The sequence below is a fragment of the Calypte anna genome, chromosome 4A (assembly GCF_003957555.1).
Source record: "Calypte anna isolate BGI_N300 chromosome 4A, bCalAnn1_v1.p, whole genome shotgun sequence".
Taxonomy (NCBI): domain Eukaryota; kingdom Metazoa; phylum Chordata; class Aves; order Apodiformes; family Trochilidae; genus Calypte; species Calypte anna.
In genome coordinates, this window is record NC_044248.1 from 16,835,019 (window position 1) to 16,859,749 (window position 24,731).

A 24,731-nucleotide genomic window follows, 5' to 3' on the forward strand; every position below is an offset into this window, starting at 1 on the left:
CAGGGCCAAAACAGATGAATCTACACTTAGGTCTTGCCTCTTGAAAAAGCAGATATTATGAAAATACAAGTTTTGAGAGCTTATTTCATCAAAACGAACACACTTCTATGGAAGTCTATTTGTGCCAAGTAAGGATCTGGCCTGACTATGCATCAAAACAGAGAAGAAAAAACATATATACCCTGTATTTAATTAACGAAGGGACAATCAAATAGTAACATTTATTTTTTTAAAACACACAGGGATAATTCCTATTTGAAAAGAAAAAAAATTAACTTACATACCTGTAATAGTTGCATAGCAACTTCATAGATAGCCCTAGTAGAATCAGCTGCTTTAAACAGAATCAGATTCAGGAGGGTCACTGTATCACACTGGTAGTCCCTAGGGAAAAATTGCAAGTGTGAAATAAGCAAAACTACCCTGTGCTTTTTAAAATGTGAATTTATTAGAGCTAAATTTACATGTGATCTGATAGAACATAATGTAGTGTTTTGAAAATTTTCTCTGTTAACACATACACACAAACAGGGATGATCTTTTCAGGTGAGAAAAAAAATCTCAGTTCTACACGAAAGCACAATCTGAAAATGAAAAATTCAAAGTTTTGAAAGATCCTTAAGTACCTGTTTTGGAACACACTGGCTATGGCTTTAAAGCAGCCAGCAGCCACCCGCTTGGATCCTGTGTAACACCGGTCTACAGCCCAGTACATGAGGTTACTCTGGTCAGGGTTGAGTTCTAGGAGCAGCATGACTGCCTCACAGCCTAGCTGGTGAACCTGTATTCCAGAAAGGAACCAGTATCTATTTATAAATACAGAAACAAGACCAACTTGCAAAAATGGCATAAAATAGGGAAACAGATACTTAATAAAATAAAAAAACCAATGAATATACACAATTTGTTCCATTCAAAACAATGAGACCACGGGTTAAAGCAACAGGTAATTCTATCAAACTGTTCAGTGTTGCACACACAGTCATAAACTAATGAAGCAAATAACTAGTTCTGGCTTTTTTTTTCCCCTCAGCTCCATTTACTTTTCTAATTTGCAACAAGCTGAACACTGACCTGAATGCATCAGATACAGAAAAGCACTTAAGCACACAAAGGAATTCCAGTGGGATACATGGGATAGGTCTATGTGGAGACTTGCATGTTCTCTTGAATCAAAGCAGACCACTGGAATTGCATTTTTCTTGTGTTAGTGCAACGGAGGCCCTGTCTTTAAAATCTAAGAATTAAATCTAAATCTTCCTTAATGTTTAGATGTAAAGCTTGGTCATTGTAACTGTGTAGGACCCACAATGGACAATACAGACTCACAAGAGTTCATGTTCAAAATCTCATCACCTTTAAATTTCTAAATTATCTGCTTATTACTGCAACTTAACCTAGCTGTTTTTTTTAAAGGATACAAAGCATTTCGGTCCTTGTCCTTTCCTCTTCCATTCTGTTTTGTCTGCTTTTAAGATATGATTAAGAACTGACTTCCTCAGTAGGGCAAATACTCATATTAAAGACATTGCAAAAACTGTCACATATTAACTTAATACACATATTAAGGACAGTGCAGTACTAAACCAGCTTTGAGCTGAAGCCACTCTAAAGCATGTAGGCCAACCTGACTGCAAAAATTAAAGCATATCTTGAAGGCACAGATAGTTGCAAATCACTGATGAGTTAGCCTGTACTTACCTTTTTATCTTGTGAATCCAAAATATTATCCAACCATTTGTATAAATAGCCATCAGATGAGAGCCCGACGTTATCTGCAACAGGGCCACAGCACAGTACAGCAGACATGGCCTTCAGAAAGTAATTGAAAAACACTACATTTTAGAAACTCAGACACAGGAAGTGCCTTTACCAAGTCCATTAAAATACTCAGAAAACTAACTCATACTCATTTAAGGGAGGAAGACCAAGGCTAATAAAAAACCTGTTAAACTTCTAGTTCAAGAAAACAACAGGTCATGTTTTCCTCAACTGCCAATACTGAAATTATTACATATGCAAGCATTAGTATGTCAGTTAAAATCCTTAATGTACTTCTACATGAAAATCTTTGTCCCTACACACCTGAGCACTAAAATGCCAGGAACTGAACATTTAGCAGTAATTTTAAGAAAGTCCTCTAGCAAGTGTAATACTATGTGAAAAAATAAATTTAGATGTAGGCAGAAGAGAAAAAGAACAAAGTCATGAATAGTAACCAGAATGTGGAAACCACATTCAAAAAGCCCAAATGTTAAATCTGCCTTAGAAAAAAATCAACAATCTATTTTCAAAGTTGAAAAGGTGCTTAAATACCTTTAATGCACAGTATTGGTGTCTGTTAATTCGCATGTTCCTATCACTGTATCTGTCCAGGGGAGTAAACATGATGCTAAAAGGACCTGCCCAATGACTGAACAACATGAATAGACTGTGGCGTAGACTCTGCTGTGGAAAGACACTTCTTCTCTGGTGCACTGTAAGAAAAGCAAACAGTCAGACATGCTCCTCTTGTCATTTTTTAAAATAAAGTACATTGTAAAGACATGTTATTTCAACAGCTTAACACCTGGACATAAGTTTACTGTTGTCCTTTTCAGTGCCACTAGTATACAAAAATACAAGAATTATATACAATTATACAATTATATACAAGAATTTATTATTGTAGAAGATTTAAATGCACTGCTAACCAATAAGATTTATGATCAATAAGAAAATTTCTTGTATGCTTCCAAACAGTACTAAAAATCCCCCTCAAAAACTCATGTTGCTAAAGTTATATAGAAAACTGATGGCATAAATTATTTTTATCAAAGTATTCTGAAATGACAGAGAAAAGCACCTTTGTGTTTCTTTTGTTTTTGTTGTAGTTTTTTGTTTGTTGGGGTATTTTTTTTTTCAGTTTTTTTAATGTACTGCATACCAAAGACAGTAATCAGAAGTTATTAAAATATTTTTACATACCTGGAACATTTTGAATTATATTTGCCACTAAGGCACTAAAATGGCATCGGATATCTTTCAGAGTATCGGAATCCTTTTCATTTTCTGCTTCTAGGAGCTGTCTTGTTAGATCAACATACTCAAGTAAAGTGTTGTTGAGGGAATGTGTTTCATTATCAAGGCCACCACTTGCACTTAAAATTAAAAAAAAAAAAAAATCAAATAGTATGACAAATACATACACTAATTTTTGAAAACGTCATGCAAATATTTAAAGTAATTTCTTCATCCAGCTTCTAGTTCAATGGTGAAGAAAAAGCTCCAGTGAGTAGGAAATTAAAGAAAAAGAAAAGGAAGAAAAAATGGAAAGCAAACTAAATAATCAAGCCACACTATCAGAATCAGTCATCCTTCCAAAGAATTAGCTTACTATACTGGAAACAAGTGTTAAAAAAACCAAACCCAAAACAGCCAAACCATGCTTCATGGATAAACTATGCAATTTGCAAACCTGAAAAAATTACTACTCCCACTTGACTGTAGACAATTATACTACATATTGATTTTTGGAATTCAGACAAAAGGTTCAGTACTTCATGACATGCTAGTGACTATTAGCAGATTAAAGCAATTTATTAATTTTATGTATTCATTTCCCATCATCATTGCTTTAGTATCTGACTAGATGTCAGTACTCAAACTAAATAAGGAGGTTAAATACTGCATGTGATTCAAATCTGCTCTCCTTTGAAAAACAATTGTTAGAAGGGTGACTCCTTTCCTCTCAGCACCCTCCACCATCTTTACACATTTCTAGTGAAGACAACTACAAAGTATGCCTTGCACAACAAAGGCAAGATGAGGAGGTTTATGGTAGCCATAATTGCTTCCAGAACAGAGTCAGACTGGCCTCAGAGAGAAGCTGACAAAGTTCCAGAGTGCAGACTACAGTTAGGAGATATTTCACATAGGCTAATTAAACACCAGTACCTTAAAAGAAGGGAAAGTATGATTTTAATGGTTGCACTCTGAAAAATCAGCATGCCAAGAGGAAGAAAGGCATTTTAAGAATGGTTTTAGACAAGATTCTAAAATAAACTGTAGTAGCATGCTTAAAGACTGAGAATTTTCACACTGATTACATTGCTATGGCCAACAATAAATATCTAAGTACCAATGTTTAACCAAATGGGAGGACCTAGCCTAACCATCTCCTAGCCTGCTATTGCATCTGCATGGGAAAAAAAAAAATAAGAGACATGTAAAACTTATTCTAGATTTTTAAGTCTTGTTTCAAAGTGTCACTATACAAGTAGGGTAAACTGAGAAAAAAACCCAAACTAACTCAGTTAGCATTCTGCCTCCCTCATTAAGAAAAGGTCCAGTATTAAAGAGCAGCAGCCTTTGCTGCATAGGACACACTGACTAGCATCTGGACTACAGGTGAGGAAGAATTCCAGACTGATTATGGAATAGTTTTGACTTGTGTTCTCTCATTCATATAACTGGTGTGATGTTTACCACAAGCAAAGAAAAAGGAACATGACACACTGCCTGCTCAAAGCAATGAATTGTAGCATTTTGAATAAAACAGAGACCACTGTAATAAAAAACATGGGAGAAAGAGAGATTACAAAGCCAGCAAAATTCCAAGTTCTATAAAACCCCATCTATCTGTATAATAAAACTCACTGAAGAATTCTGCATGCTTATTATGTTGGGTTATAAGAATATTAGTGACTTAATTCAGAAGCATCAGTGCTGCCCCTACCTGTGACTAATGACACCAGCATCTGCCAACAGTTCAAATATTCGTACTAGTTGTACTCGTAAAATATCTCGACGCCTGCGTCGTTTCATATTCTGTTCAACAGAGGAAACAAAATTAAATGAAGCAGAGGAAAAACTTCGTATAAAACCAGCACAACATATAAAAGCATTATTATATCTGTACTACAACTAGCATCAATTATCAGGGGTGCCAACCTTTTATAATGAGTTACAAAAATTGCTAGCAATTTAAAAAAAAAAACAGGCTGTTAACAAATTTTTTCCCATCTGCAACTCCAAGATACAATAGGTCTGCTATTATATGTAGTATCAAAATAATATGGTTTCTATCAATCTCCTGTTGCGAAGTTGCAACACATAAAATGATGGATTGAAGTGGAAATGCTATTTTTTCTACATATTTGCAGGCAAGGCTGAATATACACACCATGGTCACTAACATGCTGAAACGTAAATAATGCTCCTTCTCATAATCATTAATCATTAATTTATTACTAGTAAGAATAACTTATTATTTATTTATTCCTAAGTAAAAATCAGACAGTTACTAAAAAAAAATACTTAGTAATCACCTGAGTTTGTGTTTGCTGAGATTATTATTTCAATTAATGTCTATTAGAGCTTCTAAACCCTGCTGGAAAACATGCTGGCCATGAGAAAATTTTTTGGCATAGCAGTCTGTCAGGTGAGCTTACAGCCTTTCCCATTCAAAAAAATTAACCGAGTTGGTAGACAGTAGAACTCAATTCTATGTCTTGGATACTCATAACTGTGGGCATGTTACTGATGATACAATAAAATAACAATCGTGTAAACTACACTTAGGTAAATGGAATTACAAGAATGTAGAATAGGTCACAGTAGTTTTTTCATAATTTGAAACATAATCTCCGGTACAGGAATAATACAGAGCTCAAAACAAATACCAAGCTAATGAAAACACTTCACAATCATTAAAAATGTAACTTACCACCTTTTTATCAGGTATACTGACAGTTTTTTGGTGCAGAAATTAAAACAATGTAAGTTTTGTTTACTACCATTTGTGAGAAGACAGTTAAACTGCATACTGAATACAGTGGAAAATATCTGATTACCTCTGGCCTTCTTTCAAGTGCTTCCTTAATTATAGGATGTAATTCTTCTATTAGTTCCCTGAATTAAAGAGAATTAAAAGAATAAAAACAACCATTAAATTAACACCTCTGTAAAAGAACAAGAATTTGTGACGAAACCACATTTAGAACTCCCTTTTCACCCCAGTGGATTTCTACTACATATTAATAGTACAGTATGTCAGGATCTGTAAAAAAGTCAATTTCAGTTGAGGTAAGATTGTCATGATGGCTCAGCAGGCCATTTTGAATTCAACCTTTATATAAAGTCTTGTCACAATAGAGTAAATAAGAGTTTTGGAGTATGTGCCGAATCCAAGTATGCTGAATGGAATATATAAAATTTAAGTGACAGGACAAGTGATTTGGCACAGTTTAATTATACTTCTGTAGAGCACAGTTACCAAACTAAGCCACTGTCATCAGTACAACAGAGGCAAAAGGTATCAGTTATTAAGTTACAGAGGATTACTCTCTTAAGAGAAGGAGATAGGGGAGAGTGATACACTGCAAACTTCCAGAAGTTTCAGCACCAGTCAGAAACCAGCTGTAACGGGAATTTTTTTCAACTTGATCAAAAAAATCTCTTTTTAGAATATAGTTATCAAGAATCTCCTACACACAAAGAGCTCAGAAACATGTTTGGTGGCAACACCAGTTTAGTAACTCTCACAACCATGATTACGATTAACATTTCAAATATTAGTAGCCCACACAGTCTTTTATTTTGTGTAAGGGCAGCCTTTAATACCAGTGAAAGGCTGTTGTTGTTTGCTGTTTTGACTTATTTTAATTTGTACAGATGTGACTTCTACATAAAATTCTTTCAACCTCTAATAATCTTTACCACACCACTAAATGCTACAAAAGAGAATGGTAATAATTTTTAACAGCTTTTTTTAAATTCTTAAAAGAAAACAAAGCAAACACATTTTTTTCTGAGCTCTGATTCCCCACCTTTGTTATCAATGACCACAAACCCAGATGAAACACAATGGTTACCTAAAAGCTCCTGGGTTGGTCCTGCCAAGTCCCAGTACAAGGGATTCTGTAATTTCCATGCTCTCAGAGCGCATCATTGGAACTATGTGCTTAAACAGGGAGGAAGGGGATGGAATGCCAATTATCTAGAAGAAAACCACAAAATAACACAACAAAGTAGTCAGCAAACAATAAGGTCACGTGACATTAAAACATTTGCTGCAATTTTATACTATTCTCATGCTGATTAGTGAATTTTAAAATTATAAAAATTAAAATCTTTGACAAAGAACAAGATTTGATGAAATCATAAGGCAGCATGAAAACTACTTCTCCATTCCTTGTATAATTGGAGTTTCTTTGTCAGAAGGCCTCAACAGAATAAACAGATGCTTTTCATGTTTACTGTATCTGTCCTTCTTAGGGAGAGGAAACAGACTTCTGGTGCTCAACTCTTTAGAGAGCAGTGAAGCTTTCAAAGAGAACACAGCTTTCAGTCTACACTTTCTCAGATTTTGGGAAAAGATCTTGGTAACAAACAAATGGGATAGCCTGATTCTGCCAAAAATTTCCTTGTAGTCCAAGAGTTATTTTTACCTGTACCTTATACAGAAATCCAAAAAGGAGAATAAAAAGAACAAAGAAAAAAAAATCCAAAAACCCCCCAAACCTGCTGGTGACATGAAGCAAGGCAAGCAGAAAACTGTCAGTGATGGGGGGAAAAGGTAGCAAGATGCATCGTGCCTGAATAGGTCACTGCTTCAGTTACTTAAGGGAGAGGCTACTTGCTCAGAATTGCAGAATACTACTGTCCAAAAAAACAAACCAAACCAACCAACCAGTCAAACTAAAAAACTCAGCCTTAATGCTAAACAAAACATTTCCTCATTACCACTACACACAACTTGGAGACTGGATTAACATTTTCATGAGATGATTAGATATTGCCTTAAAAAAACATGCAGAAAAGCCTATGCTTGCACAGAAGCAAACAGAAACAATACTACCCTAAACAAATGAAATAAACGTGTATCCTTAAAAATGTTTCCTTACAAATTTCTAAGTTTCATGCTACTTTTCTACACAAGCTTCTAAGAATTACGGTAGTAACTGTGATCCTCAGATGTTTCTACTCCCAGTAACATGTAGGTGTATTAACATGTAGTAAGCATTAGGAGAACCTACTCTTGAGTCAATGCTATAACCACTGTCAGGGGTAGACGCCAGCGTCTCAGGAGGGGAACATCTCACAGAGCCCGTGGAAGTGGAGGAGTTTGTAGAAGATGCTGCACTGCAGCAAAGGATCAGGTAGTTTCTCCAGAGCCCAATATAGGAGTCACTGCTTGTGGTAGTATTCACTTTCTTGGCATTGATAGGGCTGCTATTCAAAAGGGGGGGAAAAAGAAAAAAAAACACCTCAGTATAGTAAATAAAGCTTACCAGGTTTGAGCGCTTTTGCTTCCAAGATGGTTAATGCATTTACTAATAAATTAGTAATAATAGACAAGTATATCAATATATATGTGATTTTATAGTCAAATCTGTTGAACCACAATATGGCTGAAGGCATTAATTACTCTTTACACTGTATCAAACTATTTTATGCACTTTTCCAGACAGAACTGCTTTAATTTTTTGTTATTTAAAGCTGAATTAAACCCAAAGAAAACATTAACAGTGCTTATGTCCCCTTGTTGAAACACGATGTCATTACAATGATGATAAACCTTGAAAGAACACTTAATAGAATATTGTGGTATTTCGTTTTATTTATTTTAGAAATTAACTTACTTTATATCCACTTGTGGAGACAGTAGTTGGAGTCTGGTATAAGCAAATGTCCAAGCATAGCTTACAGCTGTTGGGCAGTGTTTTGGAAGATTTTCTTGTTTCATAAAGCTGGAGAGGCTTATAATCCATGGATCTTGGCCTTGAGTCACATGTGCAAATATCCATATATGTGATGGACTGACCACATCAAACTGATGGCTGATTGGGGAGGAATTCCAGTCAGCCAGAGTCTGTAAATCTATTGAACTGGGAGAGTACAGTAAAGTAGTCTGTGTAAATAAAAAAGCAAACAAGGCAATATTTAATATCCATGTAGATGAAACAACAATCTCCTCGTTGACAAGGTCTAATAAAAGTGCTAGTATCAAAACCACATCTGGAAAAGATAAAACACATTGCTTAATTTATGTGGTGGTGACTAGTTTGCTTCTTGGGGGTTTTTTTGTTTGGTTTTGTTTTTTTTTTTACAGAGGCTCCTAAAGTGGATAGTCATATAAACATACTGCTTCGGAAGGAAATAGATACTCGGAAATAGTACATTGAAGAAAAAGGCCCTTTCACTCATGATGACTTCATTCTTCCAAAAGATTCTGGACACTAGAAGCCTGACAACTGAATTTCAATGTGTTTTACTAAAATAAGCTCATGTCCTTGGTATTTAAGAATTTATTGTAAAGCATGTAAAGATGGAATTCAGTTATGCATTGCTTGTTACAGCTTTCATCGTGGATAAAGGACACATGGTTAGACACTGTATCACTGCAGAAAAAGGCAGTGGGTTTTGCTGCGAAGAAACTGTAATCTATACAAGATGAGAAAAAACTGATACACTGAGTATATGGTGGTTACAATGACACACTATTGATCAGAAAGTGTAGAACAGTGGTGTCAGCCTCATTACTCACTTTGAGGTTGTTGTTTTGCTTTGTTTGGTTTGGTATGTTAATTTGCTTTAAGGTGATAAATTGCTGTTAAAGTTAGCATGAACATAGTGACAGTATAATTTAAAATACATACAACCTGTTCAGCAGAATTCCCTCATCTTACATTCAACTTAAAATAAAAACTCTTGTACCTGGTCAGCCCCAGTGAGATGGATGAAACTCTCCAGGATAGTAGCACTTTGTCTGTCCATTACATCTATAGCCAATTCATCATCACTCTACAAAAGACAGAATGGAAAACAAAAAAAACCCTCAAAGAAAATAAAAAGAAAAGCAGTTTCATTAAGCAGTCAGAAGGATGGGGTATTAACTCTTACCTTAGAAACATCTAAAAGCATGAACAAGGCCCTTATTTCTCTGAGAACGCTGACAGCTAATCTCCTGGTGGCAGGCCTTGTGCTGCAAAGGATGACCAAAGCAAAGCCTTCTACCACATGAAATACACTGGAATAAAGTGTCCTCTCTAGAGGAAGGGTATGTGCAGCCCCATTGGATACACCACGCTACAGGGGAAAAAAAAAAAAAAAAAATCACAGAAGGTAAGCACATTTGGAAACATAAGAATAACCAGGCTAGCTCCATTATTGGTGATGGCAGAATTAACCATAAGGTACTAAGATTCTGTTTGGCTACTAGTCAAATTTTGCATTATGAGAATGGTATAGTATCAGCTATACTGGCTTTCCAGTGTCTACCATAAGGAAAGTCCTATTTCACACTCTCATGACAATGAAGCAGTGAGGGCAAAATTAAAAATAAATGACACTCTTACACATGGGATTGTATAAGTATATATTATTTGAAGCATTTCTGTTTTCTGGTGAAAAATGGTGCTTTTTATCTAGTTCTACTGTTTAACTACTCCTATTTAATGTATTTCCAGTTACAAATGATGACTTTTGATATAAGCAAAAAATGTGACCATGAATTAGTATTTAGGGAATACTTAATAATATTATAGCAGTATTTTTGCCTAAGTGCCAATTTAAAATAATGTCTAAAAATCTTCAAAGCACTGTAGAAAAGTAAGCTAAATTTTTATTACTAAACAAAACCAACAAAGCCTGCTAATAAAAATCTATGTAGATTCAAACCACATTTTAACATCAAGTGATCTTATTTAGAAATACCTGAGAATCTTGGGTTTTATTGTGCATTTGGGCTGCTTGTTTCCACTGATTTATGAGCTGCACTAACATTTTTACTGCATTGTCAAGAAGCGTTGGGTGGACATCAGTTACTTCACGCACAATAAAATACACAAATCCTGAAAGAACATCTTCTCGCCAATCTGGAAAATCAAGCATTAATGCTTGGAGAGTATTGAAAGCCAAGGCACGAAGTTCTTCATCCATATGAATTGTCAGCCTGTTTAGAAAAAATACTTGTATCATCACCCTAGATTGGCACACGCTTAACCAGACTTTACAAATTGAAGTTCTGTTGCTAATTCATCACTCTTTACTGTACAATGTATAATACTTTCATACAGATGCATTTTCTGCACAGAATACATCTGAAACTGGTTATTAATAGAAGCCACTAATACCACAGCAAAATAACGCAAGACTTCACAAAACTTGGTACGAACAAATAATTTTCAAGAGACATGGTTAGGGCTGAGCATTTTTGCATGCATCTGAGCAAACAGCTTAGAGCTCAGCAGGCAGCACCCCGTGATGTACATTATCTTGAAATTAAAATTGAAAAGAAGAAGACTATTTTTTGCAGATAAAGCAGCTTTACTTTGGATACGGGAAAAACAAAACAAAACAAAACAAACCCTTGACTTTAAAAAAGGATTAGCAGAGAACAAGAAAAAGTTTGCCACAAGTGCCACATGAAAAGAAAAAAAGGGGACAAGGGGAGAAGGATGATAGTAGCAACAACAAGGCAAGTTCAAAAAACAAAGCAACAGAAATAAATTCCTAATTTTCAAAGAAATTTCTCTAGAAGAAAGTGTAGATAGTCAGGGTAAATTTACCTCATGCTACGCTAGCCAGTAACACTTGAGCAGCTCAAGAAGGTAGAAAGAATGGATTCTGTATGCACTGGACTCACACTACATAGTGCACTGACAAACTCTTGCCCAAACACAGTATCTAAAAAGGCACATCCACTAGAAGCTGAATTTAATTTCCCTTACCTTGCAAGCAATTCAATGAGGTCAGTCCTGCTCATGCCATCTGGAATCAGTCTTGGGATAGCAGCAATACAAGTTCTGAACAGGTCTATCTTAGGTTTTCTCTCACCCCTAGAAAAAGCATGTGGTCAGTGAAAGAAACAAGGCATCTACTTCAGCACACCATAAATGCTTTCAAGTTCATGTCAAAATTAAGGAGTCCACAAATTCTTTATCGTTAATTAATGAAATCAGCATTCATTTAATAGTCAAGTAATAAGCCAACAACTATAATGCATTAACAATGACATGAGCAACATTCCAGCATAAAAATAACGTGACATTAACTTTGACAGTGAAAATCCTGTAATTTGGTACTTACGTAATCATGTCTTCAGGTTCTTTATTAGACATCTGCACACTTGTCATGCACATGGGCCTTCCAACTTCTTTGTCCAAATGCCGAAGAATGCTGTCTAGTGCTTTCCTGACTTGAGGGTAGTATATGGACATGCCTGAAAAGCCAAAGAGTTCTGATCACCTCTTTCACTTGTTCTTATTTATTTTTCACATTTTAATAAAATTATTTGTCACTTATTCATCTTAGGACAGTTCTCTTCCTGTACAAAAGATGACATGAAACACACACTTCAAGTGTCAGAAAAAATGCGTGCTAAAATGATTAGTAGGAGGTATTATATGAAAGCAGAAGTTCCTTTCAGAAAGAACATAAACAAGAAAGCAACCTTTTAGTTGCTCTTCTGTTTTCTCAATTCCAAGGCATTTCAGTTCTAGTTTAAATTTCACATTTTAAATAGTCCTTCAGAGATGACTACTTCATCCACAGAAGATCAATAAAGCAAAGGATTCAGAACCGTCTTATTCCACTTCAGCTGTGGGACACTTAGGATATTATAGAGTGACATCCAGGAAACAAAAATTGCCCTGCTATTTACCACACTAATTGCACACAAGCTTCTTGTATTAATTTGGCATTGTGAAACACTTCTAAAAAAGCCATGGATTTGGTCTTGGACACCAGATGGTCAATGCTGCCTAGCAGCCCTATCTAGAGAATCAAAGCAGTACTGTTACAACAGACTATCATTAGATTCTTCCTAACAAAGTAAATATGGAAATAAAGTTACTCAAATGTGACAACATACACACACATAATGGAATGCCCTTTTACAAAAGAATACAACACACCTATAACTTTTGCTTCTTCATCCGTCAGTGTTTTATTAAGAAAAATTTTCTTCACACGCAGAGTATTTCCTGAGGGAAGAACAACTCCTGTTGTTGGCATTGGTGGTTCACCATCTTTCTGCTGCAAGCTATCTGCTATGACAAGGAACACTCTGAGGCCAATATTCATCCTCTTCAATAGCAAGAAAAGGGAGAAAAAAAGGAAAGAAAAACCAGACGGAATGACAACATTAAAGTAACACAGATGAAGCAAAACACATTTTTTCTCTCTCTTAAACAGATGTACAGTTCCAGTAGAACAGAGTAATGAAAGACTTCTGTGCCTCCCACAACTCTGATTCCAGTTAAAAAACTTGGCATGTATATACCACACATTTTATAGTGCAAAGCCCTACAGGTCTTGATGTGAACTTCCAGAATAATACACTGAAGGACAGACCTTGCTTAAACACCTCACCTGTTAGTCTGGGTCTTGAATGGTATGGACTAGCTACAACTCCCCTGAAAAAAGGCTTTGCAGTTATACTGTAGCAAGAATTTATAAATGCTTACTGAAACTATTTTTAGTAAGTCTGAACTATAGTACTGCTGCTAGTTTACTTTCTGGAAATAAAACAGCAATTGTGCCCAACTACAATTACTTTAGTTTAAGCAGCACATCCGTTCAGATATTCAGTAATCTGCTTATTACCAGTTAAAAAAATAGTTAACCACTTTCCCTAAAAGAACCCTCCAGTGCCCTGCTCTCACTGCATGCAAGTAACAAGCTTCTTTTACCTCTGGATTAATAGTGAAGGTTTTAGGTGATTTTCCAACACTAAGAAGATCAAATATTATTTCTTTCATTGCAAAATCCAAACGTTCCTATAAAAGAAAATAGACTGATATGATCATCTCTTTTCTGTAAATATGCATAGTTTAATTTCTTGGATTTGCACAGGTGTATCATGTTTAAGAGCTTTAAAAAATAAATGTAAAGGTTATTAAAATATTTGTTTTTCCTATTCATTCTTATGAGTTTATGTTCTTTTTTAAATATAGCAATAATTCAGCTCAGCTCATCTATCTGAACTGTTTCTCCTGAAGAAAATCCTCGACAATTTTGCTCAGACCAAACAGACAGAATCCCACAGAATGTCTTTGATTGGAAGACCTTCAAGATCATCCAGTTCAGACTTTGACCAACACTGTAAGCTCAGAAACATGTTTCTACAAATGAGCTGAACTATTTTGACTAACAAAAAATGAGTGATTAAAAGTGGTCTTAGGTAACACAACTGTTGTGTGTCCTCCCTTAACCCTATATGATCAGAAGCAAATAATTTTGGAAGTAAAGCACAGACAAGCTACCTGTAAGACAGGAAAATGTGCCTCTAAACTATTAGGTTACAGACAAATTAACAATTATCTTTTGAGACTGTATCCTGCATTTTGACATTAGGACAATAAAAGCACTTAAAATAATATAAATGCATTTAATATTTTTTTTGTCTACAGAGGCTAGTCTCCAGGCTAAAAAAAAATTGGATATTACTATTTGAATTCTCTAGCCCTTACGATGTATTATAATAAAATATAATAAATATTAATATATTTTATAATCAAATGCACAGTGCAGTACAAATGCCAGTATTAATCATCATAATGTTCGCACTCAACAGTTACTGAAGTTTAAGGAGAATTGTTTTGCCACTCCTAGAAAGAGATTGAGTTGTTTTATTTGTTATACATATTTGGGGAAATTCTATCCAAGATACAAGACCGTAATTTCAAAAGCTTTCCTTAAATTTACATTTGTTCCAAATAATAATATTCATCCTATTTTTATAGCTCTTCCTTGAAGTATCCTTACCTGAGCAATGAACTGAATAATCTTCACAAATATATTCAGAGGTGTGTCTCGTGGGACCACACTGCGTGATCCTTTAGGAAAAAGTGCTGAAACAATGCTCATGAGTCGGCTACAAGAATTTAAAAACAAAAGAAATAATAATTTTTTGTAATAGCATCAGTGTTACAGCTCAAGTCTGATAGAATATGGGAGGGTTACTACTAAATAATCAGAAGCATATGATAGATCCTACAGAAAATACAGCCCTCTATTGTCACAGGCAACAATCAGTATCAGAAGTTCTCTTGTATAGTGACCAAGATGCTGCTTTAAACAAGTTAGTAACAGTCAGGAGGAGTGGCAAAGTCTGAATTACTGTGCCAGACTGTCATGATGCTAAAGAAAATATTTTAATTTCCAGCCCATACTTAGTGATGGCCACTTCAGACACTATCTGTTCGTACCTGGTACCTTTGAATTTTAATCAATTTCCTGCTGCTTATCTCTCCACCCTCTTCTATCCCCTGCGAAGGCAATCACAGACTCTATTCTTTCTTCTCCTCAAAGTAATCAAGTTCTTTCAGTTTTCTCTATTAAGATGAAGTCTTTGTTCTGTTTACCCAACTACACCATTCCTGGGTAGGTTTCAAGATCCCTTTATATCCATAGGGGGAAAAAGCCACCATGAATCACCAGTTGAACACCCTTCATATAATGACCTTACCTTTGAGTTACAGTGTTGCTTTCACATTTTATTCTAATCACATAAACCCACAATAACCTATACAAAGATTCCAGTGCAACTCGGGACATTTTGGGATCTTTATTCTGCAAAACAAATGAAAAATACAGTTACAGTTGCCTGTGAAACACTCAGAAAATTCTATTATTATTCTTTTGACTTTTGTAAATATTTTCAGATTTCCCAATGAAAGCTGATGTATTTACTATTGATTACAAATTTTAATGTGTTTTCATAAAATAAAACGCTGTGTTGTATATTTCCAATATTACCTGAATATTTAACTGATAATTCCAGATTATTTTACACATCTCTCACTCTGACAACAGAGGATTAACTAATAAGCAGATTTTCCTCTTGAGATGAATACCAAGGCTGTATTGCTTCCAAGATCTTTTCTCAGAAAGCCATTAGTAACAAATACCTACTTTATAGCAAACTAACTTATATTTTGTCGCAAGAATGGGAGTAGCTGCTTTGGATCAGGTACAAAATCTAAGCATTATGTTTATGACAGCAGACAGTAGCAAGTACAGAAGAAAAGAGGGCAAAACAGGGCAGATACACAAGGATGCTTCTTCTAGAGGTGCACATCACGCTGCACTCAACTCCACAGCCATTTCCTGTGGCCTGCATTAGTCTTCATTAACATCTAATGAATTTTTATTATAACAATTCAGTTATAAAAAATATAATATATTAAAATGTATATCATTATACAATATATGCAATTATATAATAGATAATTTGACGTATATTTCATTTTAGATTATGCACTGTATGAAAAAAGATTAAATTTTTTCTTAAAGCTGCTACTAGAATCTTACTTTTGCTCCACCTAGCTCTTAGACTGTGTAAAACAGTAAGTTACTAACTTTCTTCATAGTAACTCCAACTGGGGATTCTTGGCATATTCATAACCTTGAAGCATCCAGGGAGATTCCTGGAATTGACTGCAAGTATGATCTTATGAGGAGATTAAATAATCCCATGTTGTTCTCTTTTCAGGTGTTCTTTCTCAGTTAAAAAAAAAATCAAAACAAAACCAGGAAAAAAAAAATATATATAAAAAATAAAAGAAGCCTCAAAACACACCTTTCCCATCTCTACTGAAGGGTGTTTTCAGACGTATCTATACGATGGCCTGAACCTAATTCATCTTACATTTTGTGTCCTTTACCACAAGCCAATAAATCCAAGTAGCAGAGTATTTTGTCCTCCCAGGACAAGTGGAGTGCCATTTCCCAAAGGGTGGATGTGGACCTAAGACCATAATGATCAGGAAAGAGATGGTCCCAACGTTGGTCTCTCTTTTGCATTGTCTCTAGCACTAAAAAATCCAAGTAAATCTGTCCTAGTTATTCCTTGACCATGACTGTGCTACAGCCTATACAAAGGAGTGCAATTTGGATGGCTTTAACATGGATGGGTGGGGACCAGTGCTTTTGGCAGCAGCTTGCTTTGAGGACACCTATCACAAAACTCACAGAGGTAAAACTGGTACTTCACAGACAGACAGCATACATGGCTTTAGCAGACTATTAGAAGGAACGGTTTAACCCACCCTACATTAGTGATAATGCTGTTCTACTCTCCCCTCACACTCATCAATGAGTTCTTGCCATCATCTGAGAATTAGCTAGGCAGTGTGTAAAGTTAGAAAGGTGATCTGGACAAAATCAAACCAGCAAATAGTTGCACATGTCCCTGGTTAGCACTAAGACAGGTAAGTGTCCCACTGTCAGGTTAATTTACCAGCAGCACTACTGGGAGGAAGAAACAAACACTCATAACTGTACCAGAGGGTGTGACGTGACAGCTTTATCTTAATCAACTTAAACAGGAAAAGACCATGATATTATTACTTATCATAGTTAATCTACAGGCCAACAGTTTTTCATGTTGAAAGGAGGCTGGTGAATTAATTGGTATGTGCATTATTACAGCCTATCTGAAATGCTGTGTCTAGAGCTGAGTAATGCTTCAGTTTTCTTATTATTGATATTCCAAAGGGGAGCTTAACTTACAAGTCCCAAAGAAAACCACAAATTTACTATTGGCTTTCAATCATCTAATAAAAAAATGATATAGGTAGCAAATATTTTACAGTGTGTTAACAGCATTCCACCTGTCAGCAGTTTTAAAATACAGAACAGCTACTTTTGAACAGTTATAATAAAGTTTGTGTCTTTGTTAAAAAAAAAAAAAAGAAAAAAAAGAAGAAGAAAAAAAAAAGCATGAGGAGGCATTCACCCTTTAAAAATTGTTCAAAAATAAATGCAGCTGTTCTTCTAAGTTTTTAAAAACAAACTTTTCATTACCTCTTCCTATAACTTGGAGCTAAATCAATATGCTAGAAGGTGGCTTTTTGGGTCTAATTGATGGCACGCTTTTTGTACACTTGGTGTTACTATGTCAGCATTTCCTTTTCTCTCTGAGATTACTGCAACTGGAATACATTATATATGCCTATATAATTCACCAACCTGGCTGAATTTCAGTCATTTTAGATGATGCTTTTCAGATTTTAAAGCAATCTGTCTGGGTTGTTTTTTCAAATATGGTTTTGTTTAAAATTCTTAAACTTTTAACATAAATTAAATCAGCAGACAAGGGAATAAACTGTCAAGAGCTGCATCTCTGTTACAAAAACCAAAATGTAAGAGCAAATCCACAGTGGGTTTACATGACACATTAAGATGAATCAATGAAACATATCTCAATGAAGGCAAGAAACAAAATAGCATTTTTTCCATTTAGTCAAATGTAGTCACTTACTGAATAAAGTACTTTTAAATACTGATGTTAAACTTTTCTTCTGTTCTGAACTAAAACAATTCCTACTTTTTAAAACCTGCAAAACCAACAGTGTAAAAGTCTTTCAAGTTAGTGCACTGCAAGTTGTTACAGTAAATCAGTTTCACATTTTTTAATTGTGAAAATGTTTTCAAGTTTGTTGGCATGCAAGACACTTTTTGAAATGTGTTAACAGAAAAAAACATACATCTGAATATATATCTGGTCTACTTCCAGTAGTAACATGCAATGCTGCTCAGGGAAACTAGCTGTGATATTGATACTCATTCTCACAAAGCCACATTTTCACCCTCAGGGGAAACTAACAAAAGATAATTTTCTGATCTTGCTCCTTTACTTCTTCATGTGAAAAAAAAAAAGTTCTTTGAAACATTTGATTTTCTTAGTCTTGTTCCTTATGAACTGTACTAAAAGAAATTTTGCAAAGAAAGGAAAGCACGAAATACAACATTTAACATACAAAATCAGAACAAAGTATTTACATAAGACAAAGCAACATTTCACTGAGTTATAACAACATATTAACTCACCTGCAGTGTTTCTATTTGTTTTCTGATACTGTTGTTAGATGGCATCTAAATAAAGCAATGTGAGACAGCAAAACATAACAAACATGAGAATGGGAGGCACATGCATGTTAGATGAAAAAAAAGCACAAAACCAACAGATAGCTGTCTAGTAAGGACTCTATTCAGTAGAAATACAGGTTTTGCTACAGTGGCAGAAAATGTTCTTTCAGCTCTGACTGTTCTATGGTAACAGACACTGAGGTTAAACTATGAAAAAAAAAAACAAATCTTTTCCACCCAACAGTGGTAGAGAATGACAGGGCTATTTTATCTCCCATTTTAGCAGCTTTCTTAAATGCTTTTCCTCTCTCTGGAAAAGCTGGTAAGGATACCACAACTCAGCTTCATCCAAGAATCTATCAGCTTTCTGACAAACCTGTTAGTCTACCTAAATAATAGCCAAAAAAGTAAGTAAAATGTTTTACAATGTTGACCCAGTGCTAGTGTCTGCTGAACAAATTCAGAATTTTGCTTACACTACTACAGTCTGTAAAGAAATGCCCACTTCGTGGGACTAGGCCAGCTATATATATTTATGCCAAGAGGACACCCTTTGGTACACTCTATGTCTAAATGGACTCTTACACTCATCTGCTATTTCCATTGATCTACACCAGCTATTTAATCCTTTCTCATAGCAGTGACTGCAGGAAAGAAGAAAAAACTACCCCACACTCAGGCGTCATAGCAAGGCAAGGATGTTTTGCCCATAAAACAAGGCTACTACAGGCAGGGTGCACTGAAACCCAGCACAAAGAATTTACAAGGGCAATAAATATTGCTAGCATTGGATCGGGATTCAGAGTGCCCTCAAGAGGATTGTCAGATACAACCTAGCACTGAAATACTGCAGGGTGAGGCAGGACACCTTCCTGATGATGGGTGAGTATCCATGCAGCAGTTACTATGGAGCAACTGTGAAGATGTGAGATTTCAGACCAAATCCTTTTTTACTTCTTGCTTACTTCTGCCACTGAAATGTGCCCACACAGTGCTCACTGGGAAGCCACCAGAAAACAGAGCACCACAGTTCCATGACCAGTATTACCTCTTATCAACTTGCTAATGGGCCTGTGCCCTTCACAGAATGTCCCTGTGGCAGGGCCTATGTGTTGTCATTATTTCAATCCTTAACCAATTAATTTTAACTATTACAGGAGGGGTGGATGAACTTCTTTAGTTAGTATGTCCCAGTAACTCTCAAAATCATTTGATCAAATAACAAAGACACTTAAAGACAATCGATTTGGAACCCTATAGCACATTAAATATTTAAGTAACTGCCAATAAAAGAACATGAAAATGGGGAAGGGCAAATCTAAAAGCTAAATTTTTGTGAAATTCAGACTTCTAAATTAATGAGATTACTAATCACAGACTGCATGCATTTAATTAGCCTCAGAAACACATTAATTCGTAAGACACATAAGGACAGTGCTGGTGCATTTTTCAAGATTAAACTCAACAAAATTTCTGAACAAGTTAAGCACCAAAAAAAAGAACAGTATTTGGTGGGCCAAGTTTAACCAAGCCATAAAATATCCTAAATAACTTATTGGTGGCACTGCACCACACACTACAAATTATGAATTGCAGAAACGAATAAACGGAGTTTCTGCTGAATAGAGCCTTACAGTACATGTGTTAAGCTGTTAGTGGTTAATTAAACTAAGTAAAATATAAAATGCATGCTCAGCAACTATAAGTTAAACTCACTGGCATTTATAGTTTTTAACGTGTCCATTATCACTAATGGACAGTATGCCAGAAAAACTGAACTCCTAGATTGTAAAGGCTTTTCATAAAGCTTTAAAAACAAAAGCAAAAGCAGCCTCCACAAGCAAAATAAACAACAAAACAAAAATTAAGGCAAAATTTGCGAAAGAACTGCAAATGTTAGATGAAAAATATACAAAAACCCAACAAGCAACAGAAAAGTGTGAAAGATGTAATGAAAACAAAAAGACCCTTAAAAAAAATCCAAGCAGCTAAACCTGTTTCCTCCTGGCTTATTGATGGCTTACATATTTTACTTTGGAATTATCACTAACCAGATATGATAATATCTAACCAGGTATTACCTAACAAAAATGAATATTGTGAAGGCAGATCAAATAATTTATTAAATTATTAAAATCAATACATTTAGGAAAATCATTAACTGTGTTAATTAAGGAAAGAACATTTACAACAATTAATACTACAAGGAAATCACTAAATCAAAACCTAATTTGTAAGTAGCTTGATCTCTTTATCAATCAATTCATGTTTACAATGCCGTCAACTGAGGCCATGAGTTAAAGGGACACTGTAACTTTTGTTTGGAAAATACTCATCACAGGCTGTAGATACAAGCTCTTGTCTAGAGTCCCATTTAATTTTCTATTCCTTCAACAAATAAAAAAGAGACAAACTTTGCATTTACTGCACATTCTACTTAGAGGAGGAGACAAATTACTTATTTTCTCAAATTGTAAACATGAAGAATCAGTTTGTATTTTCTCTGTCATAATTAGAAAATATTAGCATATACCTCCAGCAGATTTTACTCATTAAAACCAATGGTCCCCAATGGGGCCGTATCTATTTCCACCACTACACAGCAGAATAACAAAAACTTACCCCTAAGTTTAATACCAATGGAAACTTAACACTTTTAATTTTTTAAAAAATTATTTCACAGTGTCCTTTTAAACTGACAAACACTGATGGTTTATTTGACACAAGAATGCTGAGGATATATTGGAATAAATGCTATTGATTCACGACAGTTCCTGAATCGAAAAGAAGTCTTACCTTTAGGTGGGACAAACAGTTCTGCAGGAAAACGTGCCAGTTATTTAAAAAAAACTGTTTCTGACTGACACACAACAGGCAGGTGATCAATGGATACAAAGCCTATGAGCAGGGGGGAAAAAGAATTGATCAAATTGCTCTTTTCAGACCTCCCAAGTCTCGTACATTGAGAATGAGACACACAGTCAGCTCTTGTCTCTCACTCTCAGTTTTAGCACCTCAGCCTTCCCCCTGCACCAGGACACGTGTGCCAGGAGTGGTGTCCTGGGTACAACCTATGTGCTGTAAGAGCGCAGGGTGTAAGAACAGGGCAGTGGGGACCATGGTGAAACTCATCCCCTTGTTTGATCTCAAACAAAAGGCTGTGAGCAGATCTCACCCTTTGCCCAGTATTTGTTTTGCCTGCAACCATATGATTCAATTAATGGGGTTCTACAGTCTGAGAGAGGGAATTCATATATTCACGGCCTCTGCAAAAAATGAGGCAGACTTTAGGTTTTTAGGTTGTTCCCTCAAGATCTATTTTAGTAAGGAATGAAGCACAATTTAATAAAGTTTGTGAATATGTAGACTAGTGTGAATTGGCTTTGCTTTCGTAATGTGAGATTTGTTTAAACACCATAAACTTAACAGAATACATAATGGTAATGTTGAATCTGATTCAGATTATCTTGTTATAGAGCAAAATTAAAGAATGAGTATGAATAAGTAAATTGTGATCTTCATGTTTCTGACTTCATACATAAAAAGACATTTTGAATACTAACATCAACTACTTTATGTTATTTTCACATTCAAGAGGTTTAATCATGTATACAATGATATATGCTTTGTAATACTCAGAATGTCATAAAATAAAGCTCATTGTTGACATGAAATAAGGATAAATCATTCCAAGCTCACGTGAATTTACTGAAGATGTCAAGTGTAATGCAAAATTTAGCTCTACATTTCAGCAAGGTGAAGTTAATCGACTTGAAACGTGGCTGCCATAGTCATCAAGAATTACCAAATACAGCACTGATAGGAGAGATAAATCCTTGCTAAGATGCAGTCTTAGAGGGATAAAAGCCCAGAGATATTTATATCCCAAAGAGTTAAGTGTATGAGTAGAGGAGAAAACGGGCAGAGCAGGACTATTAGCAGGCTGTTATTTTGCTGGAAAACTCTTGTCTGACACTTTTATCTTTTATTTAAACTTAATTTAAATATATTGATTCCCTGAATCCAAGTTCTTTTTTTAAAAGGAGACAATTGTTTAAATAACTCAGTGCTAAAACCCACTAAAATATATATAACAAGCACTGATTTGAAGACAATCTCACAAGATAACAGAGCATGTATCTTCCACAAGGAAACAAATCAATATCACATTAAATGCACATAAACACTGAGCGGCTAAGATATAAATTAATATAGCTGTTAGCTTTTCCTCATGTAAACTACTAGCTTAAAAGTCTAGGATGAGTATTATGAAGAAGTTGAAATGTTTCTTTAAAATACCAGCGAATGCTTCTTTCTTGAACTCAATTCAAAGGTAGTTTGATAAAGCATCTCCACAAAGTTTTTCAAACATGGCACATTCACTTCATTTTTAACAGCCTATTAAAAAAAATACACAAATAAATGGGTTTAAAAGTTTACAGAGAAGGCATTTAAAATATATGCTAAGAATTAAAGAACATTGAAAAGTTAAATCTCACAATAAGTATTTGAGTGTGCTTTCTGGAAATATAAACATAAGCATAAGAAATCATGTCATACACTACAGACAGTTAAAAAAGCCAAAACCAAACAAACCCAAACCCCATTAAAAAGCCCAGTATTTTAAGAATTTAGACTGTGTCCCACCATTAAAGAAAAAGTATTTGTCATCCACTAACAAGAACTACACAGAAACTTTTAAAATGTATAATTTCATACATTTAAAAAAGATTACTCATAACACTTTCACCATTCAACTCTTCAATGCTCCCCTTTATTTTTATGTCCTCCAGTTCTCAAAACTGGAAATACAGGAACTTATAATGAGGATTGCCAGCCAACCAACAATGAAAGTGGTTTTTGTTTGGCTTTTAGAATTAATGAAACAGGTACACGGAGCCCCAAACCTTTTCTACCCACTCTGTCCTTGCATACAGAATAGCCTTCCTTCCACAAACCAGACAAATACATCAAAACCTCTGCAAGCCTCTCAAGCTTCTCCATGGATATCTGTGATGATTCATTTGAACATTAATCTCAACCTACAGTTTTATATTGGTTTTCTGCTTTATTTGCCAAATTGGGAGGTGGGGGTAAGAGTGTTGGGAAGGGATCAGACTCTTCTGGAAGAGATACCCTATACTAATAATCTCCCTAAAATGTGATTTTTTTGTTACTTTTTATTACTCACAGTTATTAAAAGATATGTCATTCTCACTAAGAACACTCTAAGAGTATTCATGACAGGGAAACACAAAAAATAGTGTATAGTATCTCTGTAATACACAAATCCAATAAGAGAGAAGTGAGAAAGTAATTATGTTTTCAATTGCTTCCTACATAGCCTCAAATGATTTATCTTTTCCTGTTCTGAAGTTATAAATTGATCAGTGAACTGCTAACTCCACATGAGTCAGTTGTTGCTCCCACCCCACTCTTTGTTTGGGATATAACCTTGGGCTTACAGATCATCCTTAACTTTCCCACTGTAAAATATGCTGTCATCCATAAAAGCAGCAGGGTCCAAACCAGGTCATATTTTAATAAAAGCCTGAATGACTAAGTGAGACAATGACAGTAAAGAAGTCAGAATGCTGAAACCAAATAAGCTTCACTTAAGCAATTTTCTGTATCCAAGATACCAAAAAATCCAGATTCAGTTCCTTCATCTGCTTGAAAAGGACACAAACTTGCATCTCACATCTTCCAAGAGAATGACTAACCCTCTCAACAGGGAACTGGGACTCTTGGCTTCTATTTAAGAAGCTCCATTTGTATGAAAATGATTAGAGACAAAATGAGTCAGAAAGAAAGATCAAACCTCCCTCATCAGCCGTTTAAAACACTGATTCAAGCTACGCTTGGAGGAAGTG

The 24,731-nt window shown here is 35.2% G+C and overlaps 1 protein-coding gene across 2 annotated transcripts in view; it reads right to left on the reverse strand.

Moving 5' to 3' along the window:
• FRYL (FRY like transcription coactivator) overlaps positions 1-24,731 on the reverse strand; it is a 130,076-nt gene that overhangs the window by 51,861 nt on the left and 53,484 nt on the right. For both annotated transcript variants that reach the window (XM_030450190.1, XM_030450189.1), the window contains exons 10-31: positions 23,158-23,256; positions 21,655-21,756; positions 18,820-18,864; positions 15,455-15,558; positions 14,752-14,860; positions 13,677-13,763; positions 12,900-13,071; positions 12,073-12,205; positions 11,715-11,822; positions 10,699-10,936; positions 9,886-10,071; positions 9,700-9,786; positions 8,625-8,893; positions 8,019-8,214; positions 6,855-6,979; positions 5,835-5,892; positions 4,718-4,809; positions 2,968-3,140; positions 2,317-2,477; positions 1,702-1,812; positions 627-781; positions 285-384 (exon numbers count right to left, since the gene is read on the reverse strand). In XM_030450190.1, coding sequence (XP_030306050.1) covers positions 285-384; positions 627-781; positions 1,702-1,812; positions 2,317-2,477; positions 2,968-3,140; positions 4,718-4,809; positions 5,835-5,892; positions 6,855-6,979; positions 8,019-8,214; positions 8,625-8,893; positions 9,700-9,786; positions 9,886-10,071; positions 10,699-10,936; positions 11,715-11,822; positions 12,073-12,205; positions 12,900-13,071; positions 13,677-13,763; positions 14,752-14,860; positions 15,455-15,558; positions 18,820-18,864; positions 21,655-21,756; positions 23,158-23,256 — 2,910 coding nt within the window. The remainder of the gene's footprint in view (positions 1-284; positions 385-626; positions 782-1,701; positions 1,813-2,316; positions 2,478-2,967; positions 3,141-4,717; positions 4,810-5,834; positions 5,893-6,854; positions 6,980-8,018; positions 8,215-8,624; positions 8,894-9,699; positions 9,787-9,885; positions 10,072-10,698; positions 10,937-11,714; positions 11,823-12,072; positions 12,206-12,899; positions 13,072-13,676; positions 13,764-14,751; positions 14,861-15,454; positions 15,559-18,819; positions 18,865-21,654; positions 21,757-23,157; positions 23,257-24,731) is intronic.